The following is a 25,530-nucleotide window of genomic DNA, read 5'->3' as shown; positions in this document are numbered from 1 at the left end:
TATAAACAGTAGAGGACTACAAAAAAAAATTGCTACCACACTGTGGCTGTGGCTTGTTGACCATGTGACCAAGTGGGAGTGGCTTGATGGTCACGTGATTGGGGGTGGCTTAAAGGTCATATGACTGGCTTAAAGGTGGCCAACTTGATATCACTCACGTGAAGGGCTTGGGTTAGGGTTAGGGTGCCTGACCTCTCCTCGCCTCAAAGAGATACAATTTCCCTATCTATTTACTATTACTGAACATCCAAAATAAACTATTTAATTCTATGTATATATGCCATATGTGTACATACATATTATACACAGGCACACAAAAATATACATTATCTACTATATAAACTATGTATATATACACAAGCACACGCATGAACTCAATCTGTATAGTCTGGAGGACAGAAGGGAAAGGGGGGACATGATTGAAACATTTAAATATGTTAAAGGGTTAAATAAGGTCCAGGAGGGAAGTGTTTTTAATAGGAAAGTGAACACAAGAACAAGGGGACACAATCTGAAGTTAGTTGGGGGAAAGATCAAAAACAACGTGAGAAAATATTATTTTACTGAAAGAGTAGTAGATCCTTGGAACAAACTTCCAGCAGACGTGGTTGGTAAATCCACAGTAACTGAATTTAAACATGCCTGGGATAAACATATATCCATCCTAAGATAAAATACAGGAAATAGTATAAAGGCAGACTAGATGGATCATGAGATCTTTTTCTGTCGTCAGTCTTCTATTTTTCTATGTTTCTATGCACAGCTCTTCTAAAATTATACACATTCAACCTCATTTACTGCAATAGGAAAAACATGCCCATAAGGGAAAAAAAGAAAAAAATTAAAAATGTTTCTACTGGTTCTACGTACCTGACTTTACCTGTAGGAGCCTATCACTGCATATAAATATCAATTCGCATCCATCACATTTTCAATTTCAAGCAGTACTCTCCATTGAAAACCCCTCTTAAAATTATTGTCTTTATTGTAGTTGCAATCATCATGAATATAAAAAGGAGGCAGTGTAGTGCTGATCGTTAAGGGTTTACCTACCTCCAAAATGAAGACACATTAAATTATACAGAAGCTCAATGTTTTGTGCGTTGGGGCTCTTTCTGATTAGAGAGCAAATAGTCTTAATTTCTTGTTATCTCTTCAGTATCAGTTTGCTCTCTTAGCAGTAGAATTTCACAGCCTTTACAGAAATGGTCAGCGTGGCAATTGGTTGTTACATAAGAAGCCCTTTATTTTTCCCTGGTGTAAGAAAGCTGTTACAGCTTGAATTATTAAGGTTACAGTCACCAAGAAAATAAACCAGCAGCTCTGCTCACCTGTAAGAACAAGAATCTTCATGAATTCCTTATGTGCAGACTATTGTTTCATTCTGGTTATTTACAGTATTTTTATATACTGTACTGTACAGTAATACCTCGTCTTACGAACTTAAGGAGGTTCGTAAGGTGAAAAGTTCGTAAGATGAAACATTGTTTCCCATAGGAAACAATGTAAAATTAATTAATGTGTGCAAGAAAAAAAAACGCAAAAAAATGCCGCCGCCCAGCTGTCACCTTTTGAAATAGCCAGGCGCTTCTCACTGTTCTCCCAATACCGAACCCGGAAGTTCGGCAAAAGTTCGGGTTCGGGTGGCTGCTGAGAAGCCCCGCCACCAAGCTGTCACCTTTTGAAACAGCCGGGTGGCTTCTCGGCGTCCTCCCAAACACCGAACCCGGAAGTTCGGCAAAAGTTCGGGTTTGGCGTTGGGTTCGGGAGGACGCCGAGAAGCCCCCCGGCTGTTTCAAAAAGCGACAGCCAGGCGGCGGGGCTTCTCGGTGGCCACCCGAACCTTTGCCGAACTTCCGGGTTCGGCGTTCGGGCGGCGGGTTCGTAAGACGGAAAAAGTTCGGAAGAAGAGGCAAAAAATTTCCGAACCCTGGGTTCGTATCTCGGATTGTTCGTATGGCGAGGGATTCGTATCAGGAGATACCACTGTACTTATTTAATTGATGGACTACATACACTGCAGTTTTTGAATAGAGAAAGCTTTTATCCTAGGAAGTGGTGTGATTAATAATTATTATATCTAATATCTAAATTATTTTTTGAACAGTTTCAGAGGAAGATCAGTTCAAGGAACTTTGTGATTATCTGTCCCTTCCTACCAATCTCTTCATGCTTTTCCAAGAGTATTGGACTATTGTGGAGCCCTTACTTCAAAGGTATTCTTTATTGATACAAAACAACAGCAAATATGCTATAGCCAAGCAAATAAACTGTATTATTAACAGATACACAACATGCTAAGATAATACAGTATATGGGTTCCTACAGTCCAGTGAATTACACTCTACTCATTCTCATTTTGTATATGTGTTAGGGAGCAGTCTGCAAGTTGAGAACAACCATGACCTAAATATAAGTAGATTAAAATGTTCAGTATTTATTTAATCATATTTATTTATTTGATTTTTATGCCAACCTTCTCCTTAGACTCAGGATAGCACTTTTTAACAGAGCCAGCATATTGCCCCCACAATCCAGGTCCTCATTTTACCCACCTCGGAAGGATGGAAGGCTGAGTCAACCTTGAGCCAATGATTTAATAATAATTAAATATAAAATAATTTTAGGTAATTTTATGCATAATAATTGCTTATCCCAGGGTGTCCAGCAAACCTGGAAATCAGGGAATTATCAGGGAAATCAGTAGTTCTGGAAATATCAGGGAATTATCAGAGACTTTGGGAAAAAAACGGAATAAATCAGGGGGGAAAACCAAACTGCATTAAAATAAATGTCAAGGGGAAATCATGTTAAAAAAAACCCAGATCGCGCTGCCTGGCAGAGTCAAGCAAAAATGAGCATAACTGTGGCAACAACTTGCTTCCTTAGCTAGCGATATTTCTCCACGGCTAAGCCATTTGTGAGCCGCCCCGAGTCTGCGGAGAGGGGCGGCATACAAATCTATTTAAATAAGTAAGTAAGTAAGTAAGTAAGTAAGTAAGTAAGTAAGTAAGTAAGTAAGTAAGTAAGTAAATACATACATACATACATACATACATACATACATACATACATACATAAATAATACATACATACATACATACATACATACATACATACATACATACATACATACATACATACATAAAATCATCTACGATTGTGCCTTAACTAGATCGTAAGTTATAGGAAAATATCGGAATTTCAAAATGCTTTCCCCTTGATCACCCTGTCACCCGTGATCTGGATTTGAGGAAGCTAAACTCTCCTTTATCTTAGACCTTAGAAAAATACTTTCAGGTTGCTGTTGGGATCGTCTTGGGAGAAATAGTTTCCTCAGCCAGCTGTTCAGACCGATGTATTTGTTTAGAAAAATGAAAAGTTAGCATGTATAAAAGTACAAAACGATGAATAGGAAGAGCCAATCCTCAGTCTTGCTATAATAGTAGGAGTTTCTCGTGGAGGCAGGAATGAAAACAGCTTGAATTAATTCCAAGATGAGATTTGCAGACGTAAGGAAAAAAAAAAGATTAGAGGGTTGGCGCATACGAAAGCTGATTTCAAGAACTAATAATGGAAAGGCCGGATCTGCTGTGGCCACTGCTTTCTGCTCCCATGGTGCCACCATACCTTGTGAGTCGTGCACTTAACTGTTCAAATATAAGTGCTTGAAATGTGCTTGCCAGAGTAAGATTCTCATGTAGATGTCTAGAGATTTAGCAGTGCGACATGGTTGTTATAAAGGGCAAATGCACTTTGGGCTGTCAGTATAAATAAGTAATTCATTTCTATATTGAGTGGTTCGATTCTGAGCAAGATATTTTTAAAGAGATTCTGAAAAATTGCGGCAAATACAAAGAAAAGCAGTGAGGTTGGTCAGAGAGAAAATGCTTAAGAGAAGAAGTGGATAGGTTTATCTTGAGAAAAGTTACTGAGGAGAGACATGATAGCAATTTCAACCACCATAGTCTAATAGGTTTCACACTAAATAAGACTAAAACTTTTTCCTTGCTGCCCTAAATACATCCGGAACCGCCTTCTACCGCACGAATCCCAGCGGCCGATAAGGTCCCACAGAGTTGGCCTTCTCCGGGTCCCGTCGACCAAACAATGTCATTTGGCGGGCCCCAGGGGAAGAGCCTTCTCTGTCGCGGCCCCGGCCCTCTGGAACTAACTCCCCCCAGAGATTAGAACGGCCCCCACCCTCCTTGTCTTTCGCAAATTACTTAAGACCCACCTTTGTTGCCAGGCATGGGGGAGTTAAGTTATCCTTTCCCCCTAGGCTACTAAAAGTTATGCATGGTATGTTTGTGTGTATGTTTGGGTTTTTTTTATAATAAGGGTTTTTTTAGTTGTTTTTATTAATTGGATTGTTCATGTTGTTTTACCACTGTTGTTAGCCCCCCTGAGTCTGCGGAGAGGGGCGGCATACAAATCCAATTAATAATAATAATAATAATAATAATAATAATAATAATAATAATAATGTGTAATCCACAGAATAATTTTGTATAAGACAGATTCCAGCTGAATGTTAGGAAAATCTTTTCAATTGGATAGAGCAATTCAACATTAAACCAGTGATCAAGAAACACGCTAAGTTCCCCTTTGCAGGATTTGTTGAAAGAACACCTGAGCAGCCATCTTTTGGGATGATTTAATAGATTCCCGCCTGAATAGGAAATTATACTCAAGAGGCCTAAACATTTCTTCCGTTTAGGATTATATGTCTTTCCCCTTGTTTTTGCCACTGACAAGACTGATATAAAGTTTTTCCAACAGATGGTGCACTGATCCTGCTGTGCTTTGCTTCTTGGAAGGAAAAAGTATTGCAATAAGGTAAGTTTGGTTTTTCTGGCTTTACTTTACAGTGTTTTCTCAGTCTTGGCACTTCGAAAATCTGTGGATTTCACACTGGCTGGGGAATTCTGGGAGTTGAAGTCCATACACCTTAAAGTTGTAAAGGTTGAAAAACACTGCTCTAGCAGGTGACGCTGTGATACTCAATCTGTATAGTCTGAACTCAATCTGTATAGTCTGAACTCAATCTGTATAGTCTGAACTCAATCTGTATAGTCTGAACTCAATCTGTATAGTCTGAACTCAATCTGTATAGTCTGAACTCAATCTGTATAGTCTGAACTCAATCTGTATAGTCTGGAGGACAGAAGGAAAAGGGGGGACATGATCGAAACATTTAAATATGTTAAAGGGTTAAATAAGGTTCATGAGGGAAGTGTTTTAAATAGGAAAGTGAACACAAGAACAAGGGGACACAATCTGAAGTTAGTTGGGGAAAGATCAAAAGCAATGTGAGAAAATATTATTTCACTGAAAGAGTAGTAGATCTTTGGAACAAACTTCCAGCAGACGTGGTTGGTAAATCCACAGTAACTGAATTTAAACATGCCTGGGATAAACATATATCCATCCTAAGATAAAATACAGGAAATAGTATAAGGGCAGACTAGATGGACCATGAGGTCTTTTTCTGCCGTCAGTCTTCTATGTTTCTATGATACCTCTTTGAATCCTGGCTTATAGTAATTCTTTTTGTTTCAATAATTAGATATCCAAGGGAAAGAAACAAATTGATAGAGCTTCCAGAAGACTACAGCTGCCTTTTGAACCAAGGATCTCAATTTAGGTGAGAAATCTGCTGATTAGAAACACTTTTCATCGAACTGAATTAATGATATCTAAATAATCGATCTTTAAGCAGGCAATTTCATTATTTTTCTCCTTGCTGTCCATTTAAGGACAAGGAGCTTTGTTTCACACTGGCAACCAACCCAATCAAATCATCTTGGTGGAAAGTTTTCCAACAAGAAAACTTTCAAAAAGGGGGTGATGGAATTATGCCTCCTCCTGAAACCTTTCTGTACTATTCTGCTAGACTCAAACAGTGCCCTGGTGTCCTGTCACAGGCTGACTGGGATATTATTTGGAGGCATTTTTATCAGTCTGGTGAGGGAGTTTTTTGTGTCTCTCAATGTTGACAACTTGGCTGCATGCAAAGCACTCTTCTTTTCACATTTCCACATTTACTGAATAAAGAGTAACACCCATTGAAACTTTTTCTAAAAATGCTTGCAAGTATTTTGAGAGCATTTTTTGAGGTGTAGATGTTGATTGGAAATAGTATTGCCATCTTTGCCGACAATGAAATTATTATCATCCTTATCTTTCAAACTATAATGTTATCAACACTTATCTCATAGTAAAGTGTAACCTATTGTATGGATAGAATTGGCCACTCTATTTTGATGGTGCCCTGTGTTTAATATTGTAAAAAAATAATAAAAATGCTTATGTGATATGTTTTTATAATTATATAAAATCCACTATTTGGAAAATATTATTGTTCTTGAAGTTCAGTAAATAGTATTGGTTAAGAAGATCAATGTTTCTTAATATTCAAAATGCGTAACCTGCTTTGCAAATTTAACTTCAAAAATATTTCATTACTATATCTGTTATTTAGTTGTTCTTACTGCTATCCAATTTAAATCACATTTTATATATTGAAAAGGTTGTGTTCAAGACCATTTCTTAAGGCTTCGACTGATTTTTAATTTGAAATTATGATTATGTTCATAATGTCAAATAATGGATTATACTTTACATGAAAAATGCACCATAGTTTGAGTTTAGAGTCAATGTGTATTCTATGCCAAACATTTTCTTCCTACTTTAACAACTTGTCAGCTTTATAAATAGGAGAAGCACATTTCTACCTTGGTTTTTTAGCAGTCTTGAGATAAAGGTATCATTATCTAGATGTGCAAAAGTCTCCCTAAATTAAAGAGAGATTTGGGGTTTTGCTTTGTTTTTATGATCTATGAATCCAAACATAATAGGAAACAAATCAACATGTGTTATAGCTAAATTTTCAATCCAGTTTCAGACTGAATCTTCAGGTTGTAATTTGCCAGTTCCAGATTTCTTGATGAACACTCTAACTTTTGAATATTAAAGCCAACAGTGATTTCATATTTCTGAAACTGTCCCAGGTCTCTTAGGTATAGGCCTATATTAATACAAAACTGTTTGCAATTAGCTAGTTTCACTCTGTATTGTAGTGAAATATAACAATGCCCCCAAAAATACATTTTATTATCTACTTTCTAATTGTCTCATTGTACAGATATTATTTATTATTTATTTATTAATTGGATTTATATGCCACCCCTCTCACTGAAATGGTTTTATTGATGATTTAGCACTATATAAAATAGCCACCTTGGTTTCAAATCTCATCGTCTAACTTACTTTACCTTTCCAGGTGCCCTCGATCTTCTGATGATGAAACCAAACATCCTGTCCTGTGTTTGTTTTGTGGGGCTATGTTGTGTTCTCAAAACAGCTGCTGCCAGGTGCTAGTAAATGGAGAAGAATTGGGGGCTTGCAATTCACATGCAATTTCCTGTGGTGCTGGAGTTTGTATTTTTCTCAAGTAAGTGACAGCTGGAGAGTAAAGCTAATCTAAACTACCATATTTTTTCAGAGTATAAGACACATCTTTTTACCCCGCCCCCTAAAAGAGGGTAAAAACTTGGGTGCATCTCATATACTGAATATAGCCCCACCCAGCCACACCCACCCTTTGGCCTCTGCCTCCCAGCAATTTACATCCATGCAGCAAACAGAACAGAGCCTATTTAGCGAAGCAACTGATTATCAGCTTCCTGATCCTCAGCTGATTGAGGGTGGAGACAGGCCACCTGCTAAAACTGAAAGTTTTACTAAAGCTGCAAGGAGACAAAATGCTGGGAGGCAGAGGCAGAATTTTTTTTTATTGTGCTAGTCAGACTGTTGAAACTGAATGCAAGGAGGTAAGTCAATGACTATAAATATCTGTAGAATATTCAAATTATTAGACTTATTTTTTAAAAAACTGCTTTATTATTGTTTTAGACAACTTAACAAAATGAAGAAGCTTTTTAAAATAAATGCTTGATCTGAAGAGGCCCAGTGCTTTTGTATCATTTTTTAAATAGCAGAGAATAATGTATACTTCCGAAAAACCACATCAATTTTAACAGTATCTGTACAAGTATAGTATCTGTATAAATATTGTACAAGTATAGAAATGTAACAGTGTCCTGTTTTAGTATTAAGATAAGGCAGCCGAGTTAAACCCTGAGTTAATCATGTTTGGGGTAGATCTATTTAAATAATTGGGAGGAGTTAGTGTGACTAAATTTAAGAAAACTTTCTGGCATTAATATACTGCCATAATATACATTTCTCCAATTCTTTGCTATTTCTATGGGTCAGGCACACATGCACAGTAATACACAGCAAACAGTGTATATTATCTGTACTGTTTGCTGTTTGCTAGGAGGCAAATTACTGGGAGGTGGAAGTGGATTTTCCCTCCTTGTTTTCCTTCCCAAAAACTAAGGTGCATCTTATACTCCGAAAAATATGATAATTGGGATATGGTGATTGATTCCCAATCTTGTGCATACCAGATATATTGGAGAATAGGATCCATAATTTTGATGCTAGCCTAAAGAAAGAAGTGGATAAAAATAATTGTTCTGCTTTCTTTTATTCATGGAAGGATAAACAGCCAGTTTGGATGGATTATAGTACAGTTAACAAAGAAATTGGATTGTGTCTTCGGTAAAAAGGAATCTTAGAGCAATCTTATCAACTTTAAGATAGTTAGCTGGGGAACTCTAGGAATTGAAGTCCAGACGTTTTAAAGTTGTTAAACACTGCCTTCCATTATTCAGAGAATATATCACTGTTTATATCTGGAAGGTGGAATTGCCTGTGTCATAACTCTCCCCACTTAACAAACTGATCCTTGGGAATAGTGGAATGGCTAAGCATGCTAGCTAGCAGAAAAAAAATAAGTTGGAAACCTTTTCTGCAGACTTTCTTTAGATCCGATCTTCTTTATTTGCACATTCTTAACATTTTGTACTAAGCTTGCCAGCAAATTTCTGTTAGTAGATTTCAGATTTTTTTTCAAAAAACTTTTCCTATTTTCTCCTTAAGAATCAGAGACTGCAGGGTTCTGCTGATTGGTGGCAAAAATAGAGGTTCTTTTTGTCCTGCGCCTTATCTAGATGAATATGGAGAAACCGATCCAAATCTGATGTAAGTTACTGTTTTCTTTTTATTTCGTAAGAAGCTGTATCTTCAGTGGATGCTAGTTTTTCCTCATACTTTTATTTTGATTAATTCCTAGTGTGTCATAAAAGTGCCAGTAACATGTCATTTAATTTCTTGAGCAATAGAGGCTTGTTTGCTAGTTAAAATTAGAAGTGCCTGATGCTATTGCTCCTAAATATTTTTCTGTGACTAAATTAAAGCTACCCAGTAGCAAGTACCCTCCAGCAGTGTGTGGGTTCCCCTAAACCAAAAGGGACTGATAAACAGCATCTGTTGGAGATTTTTATCTGGTTGAATTAATTGGCCTGAATGGCCCCTTCCAAATGAATGAATGAATGAATGAATTATTTAATTATTTATTTATTTGTTTGTTTGTTTATTTATTATTTGATTTGATTTGATTTGATTTGATTTGATTTGATTTGTATGCCGCCCCTCTCCAGAGACTCGGGGCGGCTAATAGCAACAATAAAACAGTGTACAATAGTAATCTGATATTAGAAATGATTAAAAATCCATTAATATAAAAAACCAAACATACATACATATATACCATGCATAGAATTGTAAAGGCCTAGAAGGAAGAGGATCTCAATTCCCCCATGCCTGGCGGCAGAGGTGGGTTTTAAGTTGCTTACGAAAGGCAAGGAGGGTGGGGGCAGTTCTAATCTCTGGGGGGAGTTGGTTCCAGAGGGCCGGGGCCGCCACAGAGAAGGCTCTTCCCCTGGGTCCCACCAGGCGACACTGCTTAGTTGACGGGACCCGGAGAAGATCCACTCTGTGGGACCTAACTGGTCGCTGGGATTCGTGCAGCAGAAGGCGGTCCCTGAGGTAATCTGGTTCGGTGCCATGAAGGGCTGTATAGGTCATAACCAACACTTTGAATTGTGACCGGAAACTGATTGGCAACCAATGCAGACTGCGGAGTGTTGGTGTAGCATGGGCATTTTTGGGAAAGCCCATGATTGCTCTCGCAGCTGCATTCTGCACGATCTGAAGTTTCCGAACATTTTTCAAAGGTAGCCCCATGTAGAGAGCGTTACAGTAGTCAAGCCTCGAGGTGATGAGGGCATGAGTGACCGTGAGCAGTGACTCCCGGTCCAAGTAGGGTCGCAACTGGTGCACAAGGCGAACCTGGCCAAACGTCCCCCTCGCCACAGCTGAAAGATGTTTCTCTAATGTGAGCTGTGGATCGAGGAGGACGCCCAAGTTGCGAATCTTTTCATGCTGGGAGATGTATCTGAGCAGATCAAATAAAATGCTGCTAAGTATTGTTTTTTAAACCCCAATAATTGTATTTTTATTTCTCTTTGAAGAAGAGGCAATCCTCTGCGCCTGTCTCATGAACGATACCGGAAGCTCCACTTGTTGTGGCGACAGCATTGCGTCATAGAAGAGATTGCTCGAAGCCAGGAAACTAATCACGTCTTTTTGGGATTTAATTGGCATCTGCTCTGAGTTTCGAGCTCTTGGACACTAAATTTCCAACACCTCACTTGTGAAACATCACACAAAAGAATATGAAGAATCTTAGTTTAAGGAAACATGACTAACCCACACCTGCTTATTGAAAACTTGTGGGCTTGAATTTGGTTAGAAAAAACAATGCATGCGTACAACTTCCCAAATATGAATGCTGAATGATCAAAAGCAGAACTTTCTGGATCATCAGTGAGCTGACCTTTCCCACTTATCCAAATTTAAAACAGTCAACAGTATTTTCATTCTTTTGCAGCAGCAATTCAAAACACATACATAGTTTCAGTGCATCTGGATATAAGAACAAAGGGATTTAATCTGCTCTTACCACTCTAGTGGCTTCTCTTTCCTCTTTTAGCATAGCAGTTCTTAAAATAAGCATAATCTGTAACTGGCTTTGCCTGTGACTTATCTTTGGGTGCAGCATTATAACAACCGGAGGGTGAAGCACTACACAAAGTATAACAGCAAGGTATGCTGGAAAGGAAGTGAATTTTTATTGTGAATCTTTTAAGAATGGGAATGTGTTAGTGCAGATTAATTTGTTAATTCTGAGAGCTTCTCATTAGCTTTAATGTATATCCAAAATGAAATGCTTTGCTCTTGGCCTATCCCAAATGGGAAGGAACTGCACTGCAGAAAAACAGGAATGAAAAAAAGTCTATTTCTCATTGCAAGTAGTCTTTATTTGCATTGCCCAACAAATTTTAGACTAAATTGGTTTTTAAGAGGGATTTTTAAAAATCTATATTATACATTATAATTGAACAAAAATAATGAATACATTATTCAGAAAGTCTGCCATAGCCTCATATCTACCACACATGCACTAATAACATTTTTATATTGTATACCACAAACATAACAATACTTCAAGTAATTATATTTGTAAAATAGCAAGGTAATTCAAAAAATAATTCATAAAACAAAATCCATGCTAAAAGGAATCCTTAATATATGTACCAAATGTTATATTGCAATGTAAATTTTAAACATTACCTACTTTCTTCTTTTAAAAATACAATAAAAAAGAAGAGCTTTTTTTTCCTGTTTGCGCCTATAATACAAACTCAAATTTTTCACACTGCCAGATAAAAAGATGCCTACTGTCAATTTTTTGGCTAATGTTAATCTAAGTAATAAAAATATCAAATTAGTTCATAGGAACTTAAGGAATAGAAAAAGAGAAAGGAATATCTCTATAAGGCCACCTAGCTCAATATGGATCCTGGCTGGCATACAAATTTTGGATGGAACATGAAGTATGCCTTTTCTGCACGAACTTGAAGAATGGAAGAGAAACTGCTCCTTAAAGAAAAAAAGAGCAAAGAAAAGGCAGAGACTACATCAAGGCCTCAGTTTTGACATATCTTCTCTGCCCCAAAGCTTGCCATGACCCACGAACCATGACTATAATGATCCCCTGTTACGAAAAGCAGCCCAGATTTTAGAGGTTTCTCCAGTAAATTCATATGATTTCTCGTGCTCGTTCAGGCTTATTTTCCAAGAGCCTGACAGAACACACACACCAGAGACGTAGTTCCAATGACAGTCTTTTCAGTGCAGTTCACACATGGGGCTGTGAAATATTGGAAAAAAGCACAGAGTCGAATCAACACATGTAAATCAGATGCTGGATTTTGCATGTGCTGAAAGCTAGATTTTCAAAGGCCAAGTGATCATCTTGGCTCAGGGATTTTAATTCTCAATTACTCCCCCCGATTTTTCAATAACATGGCCCTTGAATATAATGGGTAATTCCCATGCATAGCAAGATTAAAAAGTAATATTTGTATAATTGCATCCCACTTATAGAGGAAATAATTCTAGAAATCTTCATTAATTTATTTCTGTTACCAAAGCAAATGCTGCTGCATCTTTTATACTTATCTTGATAATGTCGTCAGTAATATTTGATTAATAATTGCAACAAGGATCTGTTTTTGTTGAAACAGATTTGTTTTTTCTGATCTCTAAAAAATAAATCTCTTGGCCTGGTAATCCCTTTAGTGGAAAGCTAAGAACAGGGCTGAACTACATACCTTTTTAATTACCACCAGGGTTTGTTTGTTTTTGTTTTAATACTTTTATCCCATATATCAGAGGTCCTCAACCGCCGGTCCGCGGACCGGGACCGGGCCGTTGGGGCTTTTCAGCCGGTCCGCGGCGCCAGGGCCCCCTCGGCCTTTCCGCACCACCAGCGGCGCTCCCCCCGCCAGCCAGCCAAGCCCCGCGCCCGCCGGAACCGGCTCCTCGCTCTCCCCCCGCCGCCCGCCGCGTTTGCAGGAGGTGGGGAGGGTTGGGCGGCCCGCCAAGGCCAGGAGGGACGCCGCTGCCCCCCCTTCCCTCTCTCCGCCCGCCGCTGCGCCTCCTTGACGCCGGGAGGAAATGCCGGCAAAGGCTTTCCTCAGCGGAGGCCGGCGAAGGTGATATTGAATGTCGGGGGAGAACGGGCGTTTGCACGCGCTCCCTATCTCCCTGCTTGCCCACTCGGAATATTCAAAATAAGAAAAACCTTTGCCGGCGAAGGCTTTTCTTATTTTGAATATTCCGAGTGGGCTAGCAGGGGGATAGGGAGCGCGTGCAAACGCCCGTTCTCCCCCGACATTCAATATCACCTTCGCCGGCCCCGCCTCTCCTGCAAACCCCCTTGCTGAGAGCCCGGGGCGAAAGTGCTCTCGCAAAGGTGAGGCGGGCAGGGCGTGCGCGCGTCATCGCTGAGAAGAACGGAGAGAGAACGAGAGTGAGTGAGAGCAACAGACAGCAAGATAGAGAGAAAGTGAGAAAGAGAGAGTGAGAAAGGGGGGAGAGAAAGAGATAGCAAGAGAGAGAACAAGAGAGAGAAAGAGCGTGAGAAAGAAAACAAGAAAGAGTGAGAGAGAGAAAGCAAAAGAGACAGAAAGAAAACAAGAGAGAGAAAGTGAGAAGAAGAGAGAGAAAGAGGGGGAGAGAGAAAGAGAGAGGGGGGAGAGAGAGAAAGAGAGGGAGAGGGAGAAAGAGAGAGGGAGAGGGGGGAGAGATAGCAAGAGAGGGAGAGAGGGAAAGGGGGAGAGAGGGGGGAGAGAAAGAGAGAGGGAGAGAGAGAGGAGATAAAGGAAGAGGAGAGAGAGAAAGGAAGAGAAAGAAAGAGGGATAGAAAGAGAGAGAGAGTGAGAGATGCTCAGTGAGCCTTTCTTTGAAGTTGCCTTTCTTTCTTTCTCTTTCTTGCTTTCTTTCTTTCTCTCTTTTACCTTCCCTTCCTCTATTTCTTCTTTTCTTTCTCCTTCCTACCTTCTTCCCTTACTCTCCCCTTTCATAAGTTTCCTTGCTTCCTTCCTCTGTTCCTGTCCCTTCCCCCTTTCTTTCTTTCTTTCTTTCTTTCTTTCCTTCCTTTCCTTCCTCCATTTCTTGCTTTCCTTTTCCTTCCTCCCTTCTTTCCTCCCTCATTCCCTTCTTTCACTCCTTCCTCTCTTACTCTCCCCTTTCACACCTTTCCTTGCTTCCTTTGCACCCTTCTTTTGTTCCTGTCCCTTCCCTCTTTCCTTCCTTCCTTCCCACCCTCCGTCCATTCATTCACCCATTCCTCTCTTGATCGCCCCTTTTACGGCGCCGCTGACAGCTAGCTCCCCCCCCCCCCCCACCGGGCCATGGAAAACTGGTCTAGCTTAAAGCCGGTCCCTGGTGCAAAAAAGGTTGGGGACCTCTGCCATATATAACTCCAGACAGTGAACCTAATAATGTTGATTGATTGGATTGGATTGGATTTCTATGCCGCCCCTCTCCGTAGACTCGGGGCGGCTAACAACAGTAGTAAACAGCATATGACAATCCAATATAAACAATTAAAAACCCCTATTGTAAAACCAACATACATACCATGCATAAAATTGTAAAGGCCTAAGGGGAAAGAGTATCTCAATTCCCCCATGCCTGGCGGCAGAGGTGGGTTTTAAGAAGCTTACGAAAGGCAAGGAGGGTGGGAGCAATTCTAATCTCTGGGGGGAGTTGGTTCCAGAGGGCCGGGGCCGCCACAGAGAAGGCTCTTCCCCTGGGTCCCGCCAAGCGACATTGTTTAGTTGACGGGACCCGGAGAAGACCCACTCTGTGGGACCTAACTGGTCGCTGGGATTCGTGCAGCAGAAGGTGGTCCCTGAGATAGTCTGGTCCGGTGCCATGAAGGGCTTTATAGGTCATAATCAACATTTTGAATTGTGACCGGAAACTGATTGGCAACCAGTGCAGACTGCGGAGTGTTGGTGTAACATGGGCATATTTCGGAAAACCCATGATTGCTCTCGCAGCTGCATTCTGCACGACCTGAAGTTTCCGAACACTTTTCAAAGGTAGCCCCATGTAGAGAGCGTTGCAGTAGTCGAGCCTTGAGGTGATGAGGGCATGAGCGACTGTGAGCAGTGACTCCCGGTCCAAATAGGGCCGCAACTGGTGCACCAGGCGAACCTGGGCAAACGCCCTCCTCTCCACAGCCGAAAGGTGTTTCTCTAATGTGAGCTGTGGATCGAGGAGGATGCCCAAGTTGCGGACCCTCTCTGAGGGGGTCAGTAGTTCCCCCCCCAGGGTGATGGACGGGCAGATGGAATGCAAATGTTCCAAGGATAAATAGCTTAATTTCATAAAGTGTGCTGAGGAAAATTTCTTACTAAGTATTTAGTTATTTGATTCTGAATATATTCTTAAACAAAATGATCAAATGAGTCAGCCTTATTTACAAATTTCCCACAACTTGTAGGCAACAGATGGCTAAAGAGAAATTGGCAATGAGTTACAGAGTTCCTTCTTCCCACTCCTGGATTAAGCCCAAAGTAGTGCAAGTAATATAAAATAACCAACAGTAATTCATCTGATACCGTATGTTATTCTTTATACTTGATACCTTAAAACTTAAAATTTACATAAGAGTTACCGTGTTTATAGATGTTATTTCAAACATTGTGCCACAAACTGTTTTTTGTTAGACCTGTCCAATAATGATGGTCTTTCAAGAGTGGTGACCTCCTCAACAATCAACATTCCCTTCCCTGTTAAGATTATTCCCAGAGTGCCAAACGCTGCTTTGGGCTCTTATTCTGTTACTGGCCCAACATCATCTTTTTAAGGATTGAGAGTCAAAATGAGTTGCTAAGGTGGGGAGGAACAAAAGCAAGCAAGCAAACTAATATATTGTATGGCACAGCCAGGACATAGCACATCAGACAAACCTTGTGCTTTGATAGGTTGGCAGCCATGTTCTTATACATTGTGATGCAGTTGCCTGGTCTTTAGTATTACATTTAATTAAGATGCAGGGATATCTTTGGAGGTAGTATTTTCTGAGTTGCGTGCAGTGCAAACATCCATATGAGAATTATCCAAAACACTGGATACCTGGTCCCCTTTGCCAAGATGTTTAATTTTGGTGACGTTCCACATGGCAGTTTCCACAAAACTGTTTTCAAATAACCAGCCATCAGAGTCACAGAGTGGATCCACCTGCAGAAGAAGATTCCTCATTGCTGTTTGAAGATAACGAACTCCAATGAGGACAAGGAGCTGAAAAAAATGCAATTCAAACGAACCGTAAATTAGAGATTTGCGATTCCACTAATTATAGTGCACAGAATTTAAGACTTTGGTCATGATGACCACCATATGCTTCAATTTTTAATGTTTTTCCCTCTTCGATATCAGACCAGTTAATTTATTTGATGATAAAAACTTTAACTGGCACATAAATTGGGGCACTTTTGATTTTTAAAGGTTTGACTTTTAAAAATTGCATGAAGCTAAGATTTTTTAAAAAGCCTTGCTGTTGCAAAAAGGCAAACCTAAAGATTGAAGGGGAGGTTTTTCTCCACATGAAAACATGAAGAGTTTTAAATCCTGTCTTCTAATCAGATTCAGGATTAAGGATTCAGGTTAACCCTTCTGAATCCATTTTTCACCAATCTGAATGGTATTCTTTCCTCCCGATTCATTCTGCTTGGCACTCTCTTGCTCTTCTTCCTTTACACAAAACCATTTCACTGTTGGGTTGTTGTTGTTTAATCTCTCAGAAATGCTGTAATTCTCAACACTTTCGGCTACAGCTTCCCAGTGTCACTAAAAAATATTTACTGAATAAATGCACCAGAAACCATTTAAGACATTCATGGCGCATCCTTTAAATCTCATTAGCAGTGGTGTTTGCCAGTATTGAGCTTGTAGGTCAAGGTGTCAAACTCGATTTCATTGAGGGACGTATCAGGGTTGTGTTTGACCTTGGAGGCTGGTGGGTGTGGCCAGGATGGGTACACACAGCCTTCTTGAGTTCTGTTTTCACTGATAGAGGGTTGGAGAAGGCCATTGCAGCCTCCCGAGCGCCATTTCCGCTGGCAAAGGCACCATGGGTTGGTCCTTGGCTGTTTCCAGAGTGGCCCTGTGGGCCAGATCTAAGCACCTTGGCAGGCCAGATCCAGCCCCTGTGCCTTTAGTTTGACCACTCTGTTGTAGAGTGTATGAACATAATTTGAAGAAGAAAGTCATTACGTAAACATTAGCTTATCCCTAGAAGGGAGGAGTGAGTGAGAAAGAAACTCAAGATCATCGCACCTTAATTCTCTGCTGTGAAAAAAGGGTGAAAAGGGAATTTATGTCTAGCTTTTAAGAGAACCAAGGCTTCGCAGTTTAACCCTGAGATACAATACATATACTGTACTCTCTTTTATTGGAATCACTTACTTTTGGTAGTATCAGCCTAAGAAGCTTTATTAATCACAGCCTACCATTAAAGAAGATAATGGACTATAGTTGCTCTTGCTGTTAAACATAATTTCTTAACATGCCCATTAATCTGCTTAACTTTTCCTCTAAATTGTATGGAATAATTGATGATAGAAACTATAAAAAGACAGAAAGGTACCGCTCCTAATTCTATTTTATTCTGTTGTAATTTTTTTCAGATTAGCAGTTCAGAGAAGAGATCCAAATATCCTTGAGAAGCTATTATGAATAGAATATTTTTATTAAAAAAAAAAGTTTCACTTGCTCAGATCAGTAGAGTCCAATGAATAAGAACTTTGTTATTTGGATTTCATAGCACATAATCTAAAACTGTTTCACACCATTTCTTAGGCCCAGATCCCTGTTTGCTTTTCAAATAATTTAATTTAGATCTTAACCGGAGCCTCTTTATTATAAATACAGTGATACCTCATCTTACAAACTTAATTGGTTCCGGGATGAGGTTCTTAAGGTGAAAAGTTTGTAAGATGAAACAGTGTTTCCCATAGGAATCAATAGAAAAGCGATTAATGCGTGCAAGCCCAAAATTCACCCCTTTAGCCAGCCAAAGTGCCCGTTTTTGTGCTGCTGGGATTTCCCTGAGGCTCCCCTCCATGGGAAACCCCACCTCCGGACTTCTGTTGCCAGCGAAGCGCCCGTTTTGCGCTGCTGGCATTCACCTGCTGGGATTCCCCTGCAGCATCACAAAAACACGGAAGTCCAGAGGTGGGGTTTCCCATGGAGGGTAGCCTCAGGGGAATCCCAGCAGCGCAAAAACAGGTGCTTCGCTGGCAACGGAAGTCCGGAGGCGGGGCATCCCAGCGGCAGCGGTAGGTTTGTAAGGTGAAAATAGTTTGTAAGAAGAGGCAAAAAAATCTTAAACCCCAAGTTTGTATCTCTAAAAGTTTGTATGACGAGGCGTTTGTAAGACGAGGTATCACTTTATATATATTTGTTTGGAAAACAGGATTCAAACAATATCGTTAGTGGAATGGGGAAGGGGAGAAGAGTTCCTGCTTTTCCTTTTAATTGCAAATTACTCTTTTGACAAGATTGCACGCATTTAGAAATATTTTTAGTAGTATATCTCTTCTTCAATCATTCTTTCCATATTAAACTATTTCATCTTTTGTACCTTTTACGAAAGGAACACTTCAGTAAATGCGATTTTACCTCAAACACCCAAACGACAAACGTGGTGATGCCAATGGACCTCATGATGTCAGTGTAATAATCCAGAAGGGCTTCCCTGCATCCTTTCATCCAGATATTAAGTTCTTCTGTCATAAAGTCATAACGGTAGTGAGCAGTGTTATTTGTGAGCTGGTACTGGATACAGGGCCGGGGCGAGTTAGGATTGCAACAACTGAAGGGAACTCCATCCACCAAGAATTTCCCATCGATATTACTTTTTAGGCGGCTGGAACAAGATGGAGACGGAGAAGAGAGTTGTGTAAGAAAAGCTAATAATGCAAACGACGATTAAAAGTTACTGGTTCACTGAATTTTGTTGGAAGGAAAAGTTCTGGTTGCTCTCTAGTGTTCTCTGAATTAACCACTTAGATTTTGTTTTGAGTTCATTAAGCAATCCAAATCAACCTTCCCTGCAGAAACGCATAAAGGCATGCTCTATTTTGTAGAGATATCATCTTTTGGTGGTGGAACTCAAGTATATACCATATGGTTATAATTTTGTCCAAGATGGTGGTTAGTAAAGCAGGAAATTGTTTTCTCTTGATGTGGCAGAGGAACCAAATACAAGCAACATTCAGGAAAAAGTGATTGATAAGAGAGGTACAATAGATCTGAAATCAGGTAGATTGCCCACACGTCTTAACTCCTAGCAGATCACAAGGAACTGCTGTCAGATGATAACTAAGTTCTGTTTTGGACAAAGGCTTACTCTTTCCCTTAGGCATATGTTCTTAATTAGAGTCTTATTATCACAAAACTGCATATACTGTATATATATATAGGAATACAATTGCTGAAAACTAGCTACCTGCCATTTCCAATCAGAAAACACTCAAAAACCACAGTAGATTACAACTACAATGCGATTCCTAAACTAAGTTGAATGTACTTTAAAAAGCACCTCACCAAAAACTTGACCTCTTCCACTGAAACCCCCCAAAACAGCTAATTGTCAACTATTTCCAGAATAGGCTATGTACAGTTATAGATTTTACTTTGTTATAGAATTTTGAAGGGAAAAAATACTTTCATGCTAAAATTAATTGCTAAATTATTAAATTTTCCAGCAGGCCTGGGGCCATTGGTCAAATGAGATATTGCCTAGATCCAGCCATGTGTGAATGTGAGAGTACAGTATGTACCGGTATGTTTATTAGGGTTTTAATGTTTTTATGCCACTTTTAAAAATTGTCTTTTCCTTGTTGGAAGCTATCCAGAATCCTCTGGGAGTTGGGTGGAATATAAGTAAGACATAATAATGATAATGATAATAACAACAACAAGCTGCAACGACTCTGGCATAAGCCAGTGAAAGTGGTCCCAGTGGTACTTAGCACACTGGGCGCAGTGCCAAAGGATCTCAGCAGACATTTGAAAACCATCGGAATTGACAAAATCTCCATCTGTCAATTGCAAAAGGCCGCTTTGCTGGGATTGGCAAACATAATTCGCCGCTACATCACACAGTCCTAGGTGCTTGGGAAGCGCCCGACTGGTGATGAAATACGAAATCTAGCATAGTGATCTCGTTTGCTGTGTTGTATTGACATATAATAATAATAATAATAATAATAATAATAATAATAATAATAAATAATGTAGTGATACTTGGGGGGGGGGAAGCTTTTCCCTTTCCATTTTTATTCTGATTTGGAAGACATTCTAGAGATCATCTAATTTAGTGAAGAGAATTCTGTGCCCAGAATTAGGCTTCAGAAATGTACATGGCTGCCAAAAGACATGAAAATAATTTGCAGGACGCTTCCTAAATTAATGAATTGTTACTTTTAATATGATAGGGTAAACTGGTAAATACATGGTAAATAATCATACAAAATATATATTTGGGCTTTAAATTAAATTTAGTATTGTCCTGGCCCTATCCAATACATCCTGGTTCTATCTGTCTTTGGAGTACTGCTATCTAGCTTCCTGTACAAAAATCAAGAGTGTCCCTTGACGTGAAAATGTTCTGCATCCATCATGCAATCCAGTATTTTCAATGCAGGAATCACTCAATACCGTACTGAAGAAGAATGGAAAGGACTGGGGTCTATTATTGAACAGTTTGCCCTGTTTCACAAATATGGCCTCTCAAATACCCCTTCTAATGTTAAAGCCAAATTGGTTTCGTGCCATTTTCACTTACTGGCCCAGTCTTGCCCTCTTGAACAAATGAGAAATCTGCTCCATGTTTGAGATGATACCTTGTAAGTTATTTGACAATACTGTACTATACTTTCCATAACTTTCCTCAAGCAAAACACAAACCTTTCAGACTCCCCATTATCTAGTTTAGGGCTCCCCAAACCCAAGCTGTGGCCCACTACCAAGCTATGGCCTCTTTGGAACAGGGCCTTGTGAGCAGCGACCTGATGCACATGTGCATATGTTAGCCCACTGCTCACGCAGCCTGCTTCCCCTCCCCAACACAGCCAGGCCGCCAAGCTGCAACGGTTGTGGAGTGGACTGTTGATCTTGATCATGCTGAAGCATGATCAAAGCTGATAGATAAATTAGTGAAGATTGGACTTAATCCCTGGATAGTTCAATGAATTTGCAGCTGGCTGAAGCGTAGACATCAGAGAGTTATTGTTAATGGCGAGTATTCTGAGCAGAGACAGGTTACAAGCGGTGTTCTGGGTCCTATTCTTTTTAATATGTTTGTGAGTGACATAAGGGAAGGTTTGGTAGGGAAGGTTTGCCTATTTGCCGATGACTCTAAAGTGTGCAATAGGGTTGATATTCCTGGAGGTGTCTGTAATATGGTAAATGATTTAGCTTTACTAGATAAATGGTCAAAGAAATGGAAACTGCAGTTTAATGTTTCCAAATGTAAAATAATGCACTTGGGGAAAAGGAATTCTCAATCTGAGTATTGTATTGGCAGTTCTAGCTAGAGCTATAAAAAGCAGGAAGAGGGAGATTATGATCCCGCTATATAGAGTGCTGGTGAGACCACATTTGGAATACTGTGTTCAGTTCTGGAGACCTCACCTACAAAAAGATATTGACAAAATTTAACGGGTCCAAAGACGGGCTACAAGAATGGTGGAAGGTCTTAAGCATAAAACGTATCAAGAAAGACTTAATGAACTCAATCTGTGTAGTCTGGAAGACAGAAGGAAAAGGGGGGACATGATCGAAACATTTAAATATGTTAAAGGGTTAAATAAGGTCCAGGAGGGAAGTGTTTTTAATAGGAAAGTGAACACAAGAACAAGGGGACACAATCTGAAGTTAGTTGGGGGAAAGATCAAAAGCAACATGAGAAAATATTATTTTACTGAAAGAGTAGTAGATCCTTGGAACAAACTTCCAGCAGACGTGGTAGATAAATCCACAGTAACTGAATTTAAACATGCCTGGGATAAACATATATCCATCCTAAGATAAAATACAGAAAATAGTATAAGGGCACACTAGATGGACCATGATGTCTTTTTCTGCCGTCAGTCTTCTATGTTTCTATGTTTCTAAGCCTAGTTTCAAACTCATTTCATGAAAGAACATCAATACTTACTCTAGAACATCCTCTGAAGTCGTATCCAGATAACGAGGTGATACCCACTGAATTTCAAACCAATCCCTAAAACCATTGTTTCCACAGCACTGGAATCTGATCTGCAAAGTGTCTATAGTTCTCTTCAAATAGCATCTTCCAGGAATGTCTGTGTCTTTGTAGAATCTAATAGCATTTGCCAATCCAAGGTATAGAGATTCTTCCAACTCATTTCTCATAGTGTAGCACATAATGGCACCCACAAAGATGCAGAAGGTAAAACAGAGAGTGCATACAATATAAGGGAGCATGATCAGCTTCCAGCGGTTAAATTTATTGGCATCCGTGCAGTCGTAACATATTTTACCTCCAAAAAAGTTGATCATGCAAACTATGGCTCCAATAGAAATCAAAATATTTGGAACAGAATTAATATCCCATCTCGCTATCACTTCCTTGCGTTTCCGTATTTCAATCTTTAGGAAGAGTCCAAGGCTGAATACAACTGCACCAGATATCACGGAAAACCAGTTGAGAATCCATAGTATTTGAGCCAGTTTGTCTCGCTTGGTTTTGGTGAATTTTACTTTAAGAATGGCCATGGTTACTACAGAATTAAGAGAAGAAGCTTTGTTCAGGAAAATCTTGTAATCAGATTATCAAAGTGTTCAGAGTATCAAAGTCATATCACAGAAGCCTATGAAACAGAAAAAAAGAACAGATTATTGCCTTTTCTCCATATACATTTATGTACAATATATGAATTTGAGACTGTTCATTATTTGGAGGCAACCCTTGCTTAATTTAATTAAAGCATACTCCCGCATTAGTATTTAGTTGCTTAATCTGTTCCATGGATTCCAAATAGTTTGACCATTGACTGACTTGGGAAGATTTGGAACCCTGATGTACAATGACGGTATACACTTATTTTAAAGGGTAATTTAGTGCTGTAACTAAATTGAAATTTCCATTCAGTGTTTTTTTATCAGGTCAGGTTAGCCCAACCTGACCTAATCTTTTCCACATTTAAGAGGTAATTTAATTAAAACAAAATACATATTGCATAAAATCATGCTTAAAAGCGCAATCCAACTTTACAGCTGTTGTTGATGCCTGGGGAGGTAGGGTTAGTATTGCATAATTTCTGACTTTCTGATAGTTGCTATGTTAAGGCAGCTGCTGGGAGATGGGGAGGGGGTGGAGAAAAAGCTCAGGACAGCAACCCCTAGTACTCCAAGACAAATAGAAAATTATGGCTGATTTTTTTAAAAACAACAACAGATATCCCGTACATTAAATCAAAGACAAAGCATTGTACATTATCTATTTTCTTTCTAGGGACAAAATAAATTAAGACCTCACAGATGTCTTATAGTCTTCAGATGTTGTACAAAGATCCGGGGTGGATCAGTGCCAGGGTAAGATAAGAGTGGGGGGGGGGTGCAGTGGTTAGAGTGCAGCACTGCAGTCTACTTCAACTAACTGATACCTGTAGTTCAGCAGTTCAAATCTCACCATCAGCTCAATAGTATAAGGGCAGACTAGATGGATCATGAGGTCTTTTTCTGCCGTCAGTCTTCTATGTTTCTATCCTACGTCAAATGAAAAAAGTAAGGTTCTACATTTAGGCAAGAAAAACAAAATGCACAGGTACAGTATATGTGGTACAGTTATTTATTTATTTATTTATTCATTCATTCATTCATTCATTCATTCATTCATTCATTTATTTTACTTAAACATTGCTCAACAGTAGTAACTGTGAGAGGGATCTTGGAGTCCTAAGGGACAACCATTGAAATATGAGCCAGCCGTGTGCAGCAGCTGCCAAAAAAGGCAACATAGTTCTAGACTGCATTAACAGAGGGATAGAATCAAGATCACATGAAATGTTAATACCACTTTATAAGGCCTTGGTAAGTTCACACTTGGAATACTGCGTTCAGTTTTGGTCGCTACGATGCAAAAAGGATATTGAGACTCTAGAAAAAGTTCAGAGAAGAGCAGCAAAGATGATTAGGGGTCTGGAGGCTAAAACATGTGAAGAACGATTGCGGGAACTGGGCATGGCTAGTTTAATGAAAAGAAGGATTAGGGGAGTCGTGATAGCAGTGTTCCAGTATCTCAGGGGTTGCCACAAAGAAGAAGGAGTCAATCTATTCTCCAAAGCGCATGAGGGTAGGACAAGAAGCAATGGGTGGAAACTAAGCAAGGAGAGAAGTAACTTAGAACTAAGGATGAATTTTCTGACAGTCAGAACAGTTGATCAGTGGAACAACTTGCCTCCAGAAGTTGTGAATGCCCCAACACTGGACGTTTTTAAGCAGATGTTGGATAACTATCTGTCTAAGCAGGGGGTTGGACTAGAAGACCTCCAAGGTCCCTTCCAATTCTGTTATAAATTGTGGACCTTTTCTGAGAAGTGACAGGGCAACATGAGAATTCATAGAATATAGCAATAGCATTTAGATTTATATACTGCTTCACAGTGTTTTACAGTCTTCTCTAAGTGGTTTACAGAGAGTAAGCCTATTTCCCCCAACAATCTGGGTCCTCATTTTACCGACCTTGGAAGGATGGAAGGCTGAGTGAACTTTGAGTCTACTGAGATTCGATCTGCCAAACTGCTGGCAGCTGATGATCAACAGAAGTAGCTTGCCATACTGCACTCTAACCACTGCACCACCAAGAAATGGACAACTGCTTACCAGTAATCAAGAGACAATGTGACTGAAAGTATAATAAAACTTCAAAAAGTGTTTTTAAATTCTAAGCAAAGATGCATAAATCAGTTCTACCAGCAATTAAAAAGCTTCATATAAGACAGAACCATTAAAAACAAAACTCACATGAGTGTACTTTCTGTAGATAAATGTGTAGTTTGTAATATAGTACACTGTAGCTACTAGCATAATAGTGCATTAAGAGTTAATTGTTCTGATCTTTCAGTACATTTTCCCCATTTTATAAAGAAATATAAGGTAGTCTACAATGAGAGTGAGGATAACTGTGAGGTAAAACTACTTCAACACCCATGATAAAACATGTCTTAAGTACCAGGCAATAATTATTTTATGAGCGCTAGCATTTGTGGCAAGTTTGTAATACAGTGTTCCCTCGATTTTCGCGGGTTCGAACTTCGCGAAAAATCTATACCACGGTTTTTCAAAAATGTTAATTAAAAAATACTTCGCAGGTTTTTTCCCTATACCATGGTTTTTCCCACCCGATGACATCATATGTCATCGCCAAACTTTCATCCGCCTTTAATAAATATTTCTTTTAATAAACTTTAATAAATAAACATGGTGAGTAATAATCTAAATGGTTGCTAAGGGAATGGGAAATTGTACTTTAGGGATTTAAAGTGTTATGGGAAGGCTTGAAATACTGTTCATAACCAAAAAATAGTGTATTTACTTCCGCATCTCTACTTCGCGGAAATTCGACTTTTGCGGGAGGTCTCGGAACGCATCCCCTGTGAAAGT

At 39.5% G+C, this 25,530-nt stretch overlaps 2 protein-coding genes across 2 annotated transcripts in view; one reads left to right on the top strand and one right to left on the bottom strand.

Annotated features, from left to right (window-relative positions):
• UBR1 (ubiquitin protein ligase E3 component n-recognin 1) overlaps positions 1-11,650 on the top strand; it is an 88,045-nt gene extending 76,395 nt beyond the window's left edge. The window contains exons 42-47 of the mRNA XM_070757812.1: positions 2,108-2,216; positions 4,783-4,839; positions 5,570-5,647; positions 7,286-7,456; positions 9,013-9,114; positions 10,446-11,650. Coding sequence (XP_070613913.1) covers positions 2,108-2,216; positions 4,783-4,839; positions 5,570-5,647; positions 7,286-7,456; positions 9,013-9,114; positions 10,446-10,587 — 659 coding nt within the window. The 3' untranslated portion in view covers positions 10,588-11,650. The remainder of the gene's footprint in view (positions 1-2,107; positions 2,217-4,782; positions 4,840-5,569; positions 5,648-7,285; positions 7,457-9,012; positions 9,115-10,445) is intronic.
• A 4,229-nt stretch (positions 11,651-15,879) lies between these two features.
• On the bottom strand, positions 15,880-22,641 carry LOC139157547 (photoreceptor outer segment membrane glycoprotein 2-like). The gene is made up of 3 exons (XM_070734412.1): positions 22,061-22,641; positions 18,517-18,763; positions 15,880-16,134 (listed from the first exon to the last, which is right to left on the bottom strand). The coding sequence occupies exons 1-3, from the start codon at positions 22,639-22,641 to the stop codon at positions 15,880-15,882; spliced, it is 1,083 nt and encodes a 360-aa protein (XP_070590513.1).
• Positions 22,642-25,530: the final 2,889 nt, after the last annotated feature.

Source organism: Erythrolamprus reginae, chromosome 1 (assembly GCF_031021105.1).
Source record: "Erythrolamprus reginae isolate rEryReg1 chromosome 1, rEryReg1.hap1, whole genome shotgun sequence".
Taxonomy (NCBI): domain Eukaryota; kingdom Metazoa; phylum Chordata; class Lepidosauria; order Squamata; family Dipsadidae; genus Erythrolamprus; species Erythrolamprus reginae.
This window is presented reverse-complemented; position numbering and strand designations above follow the sequence as displayed.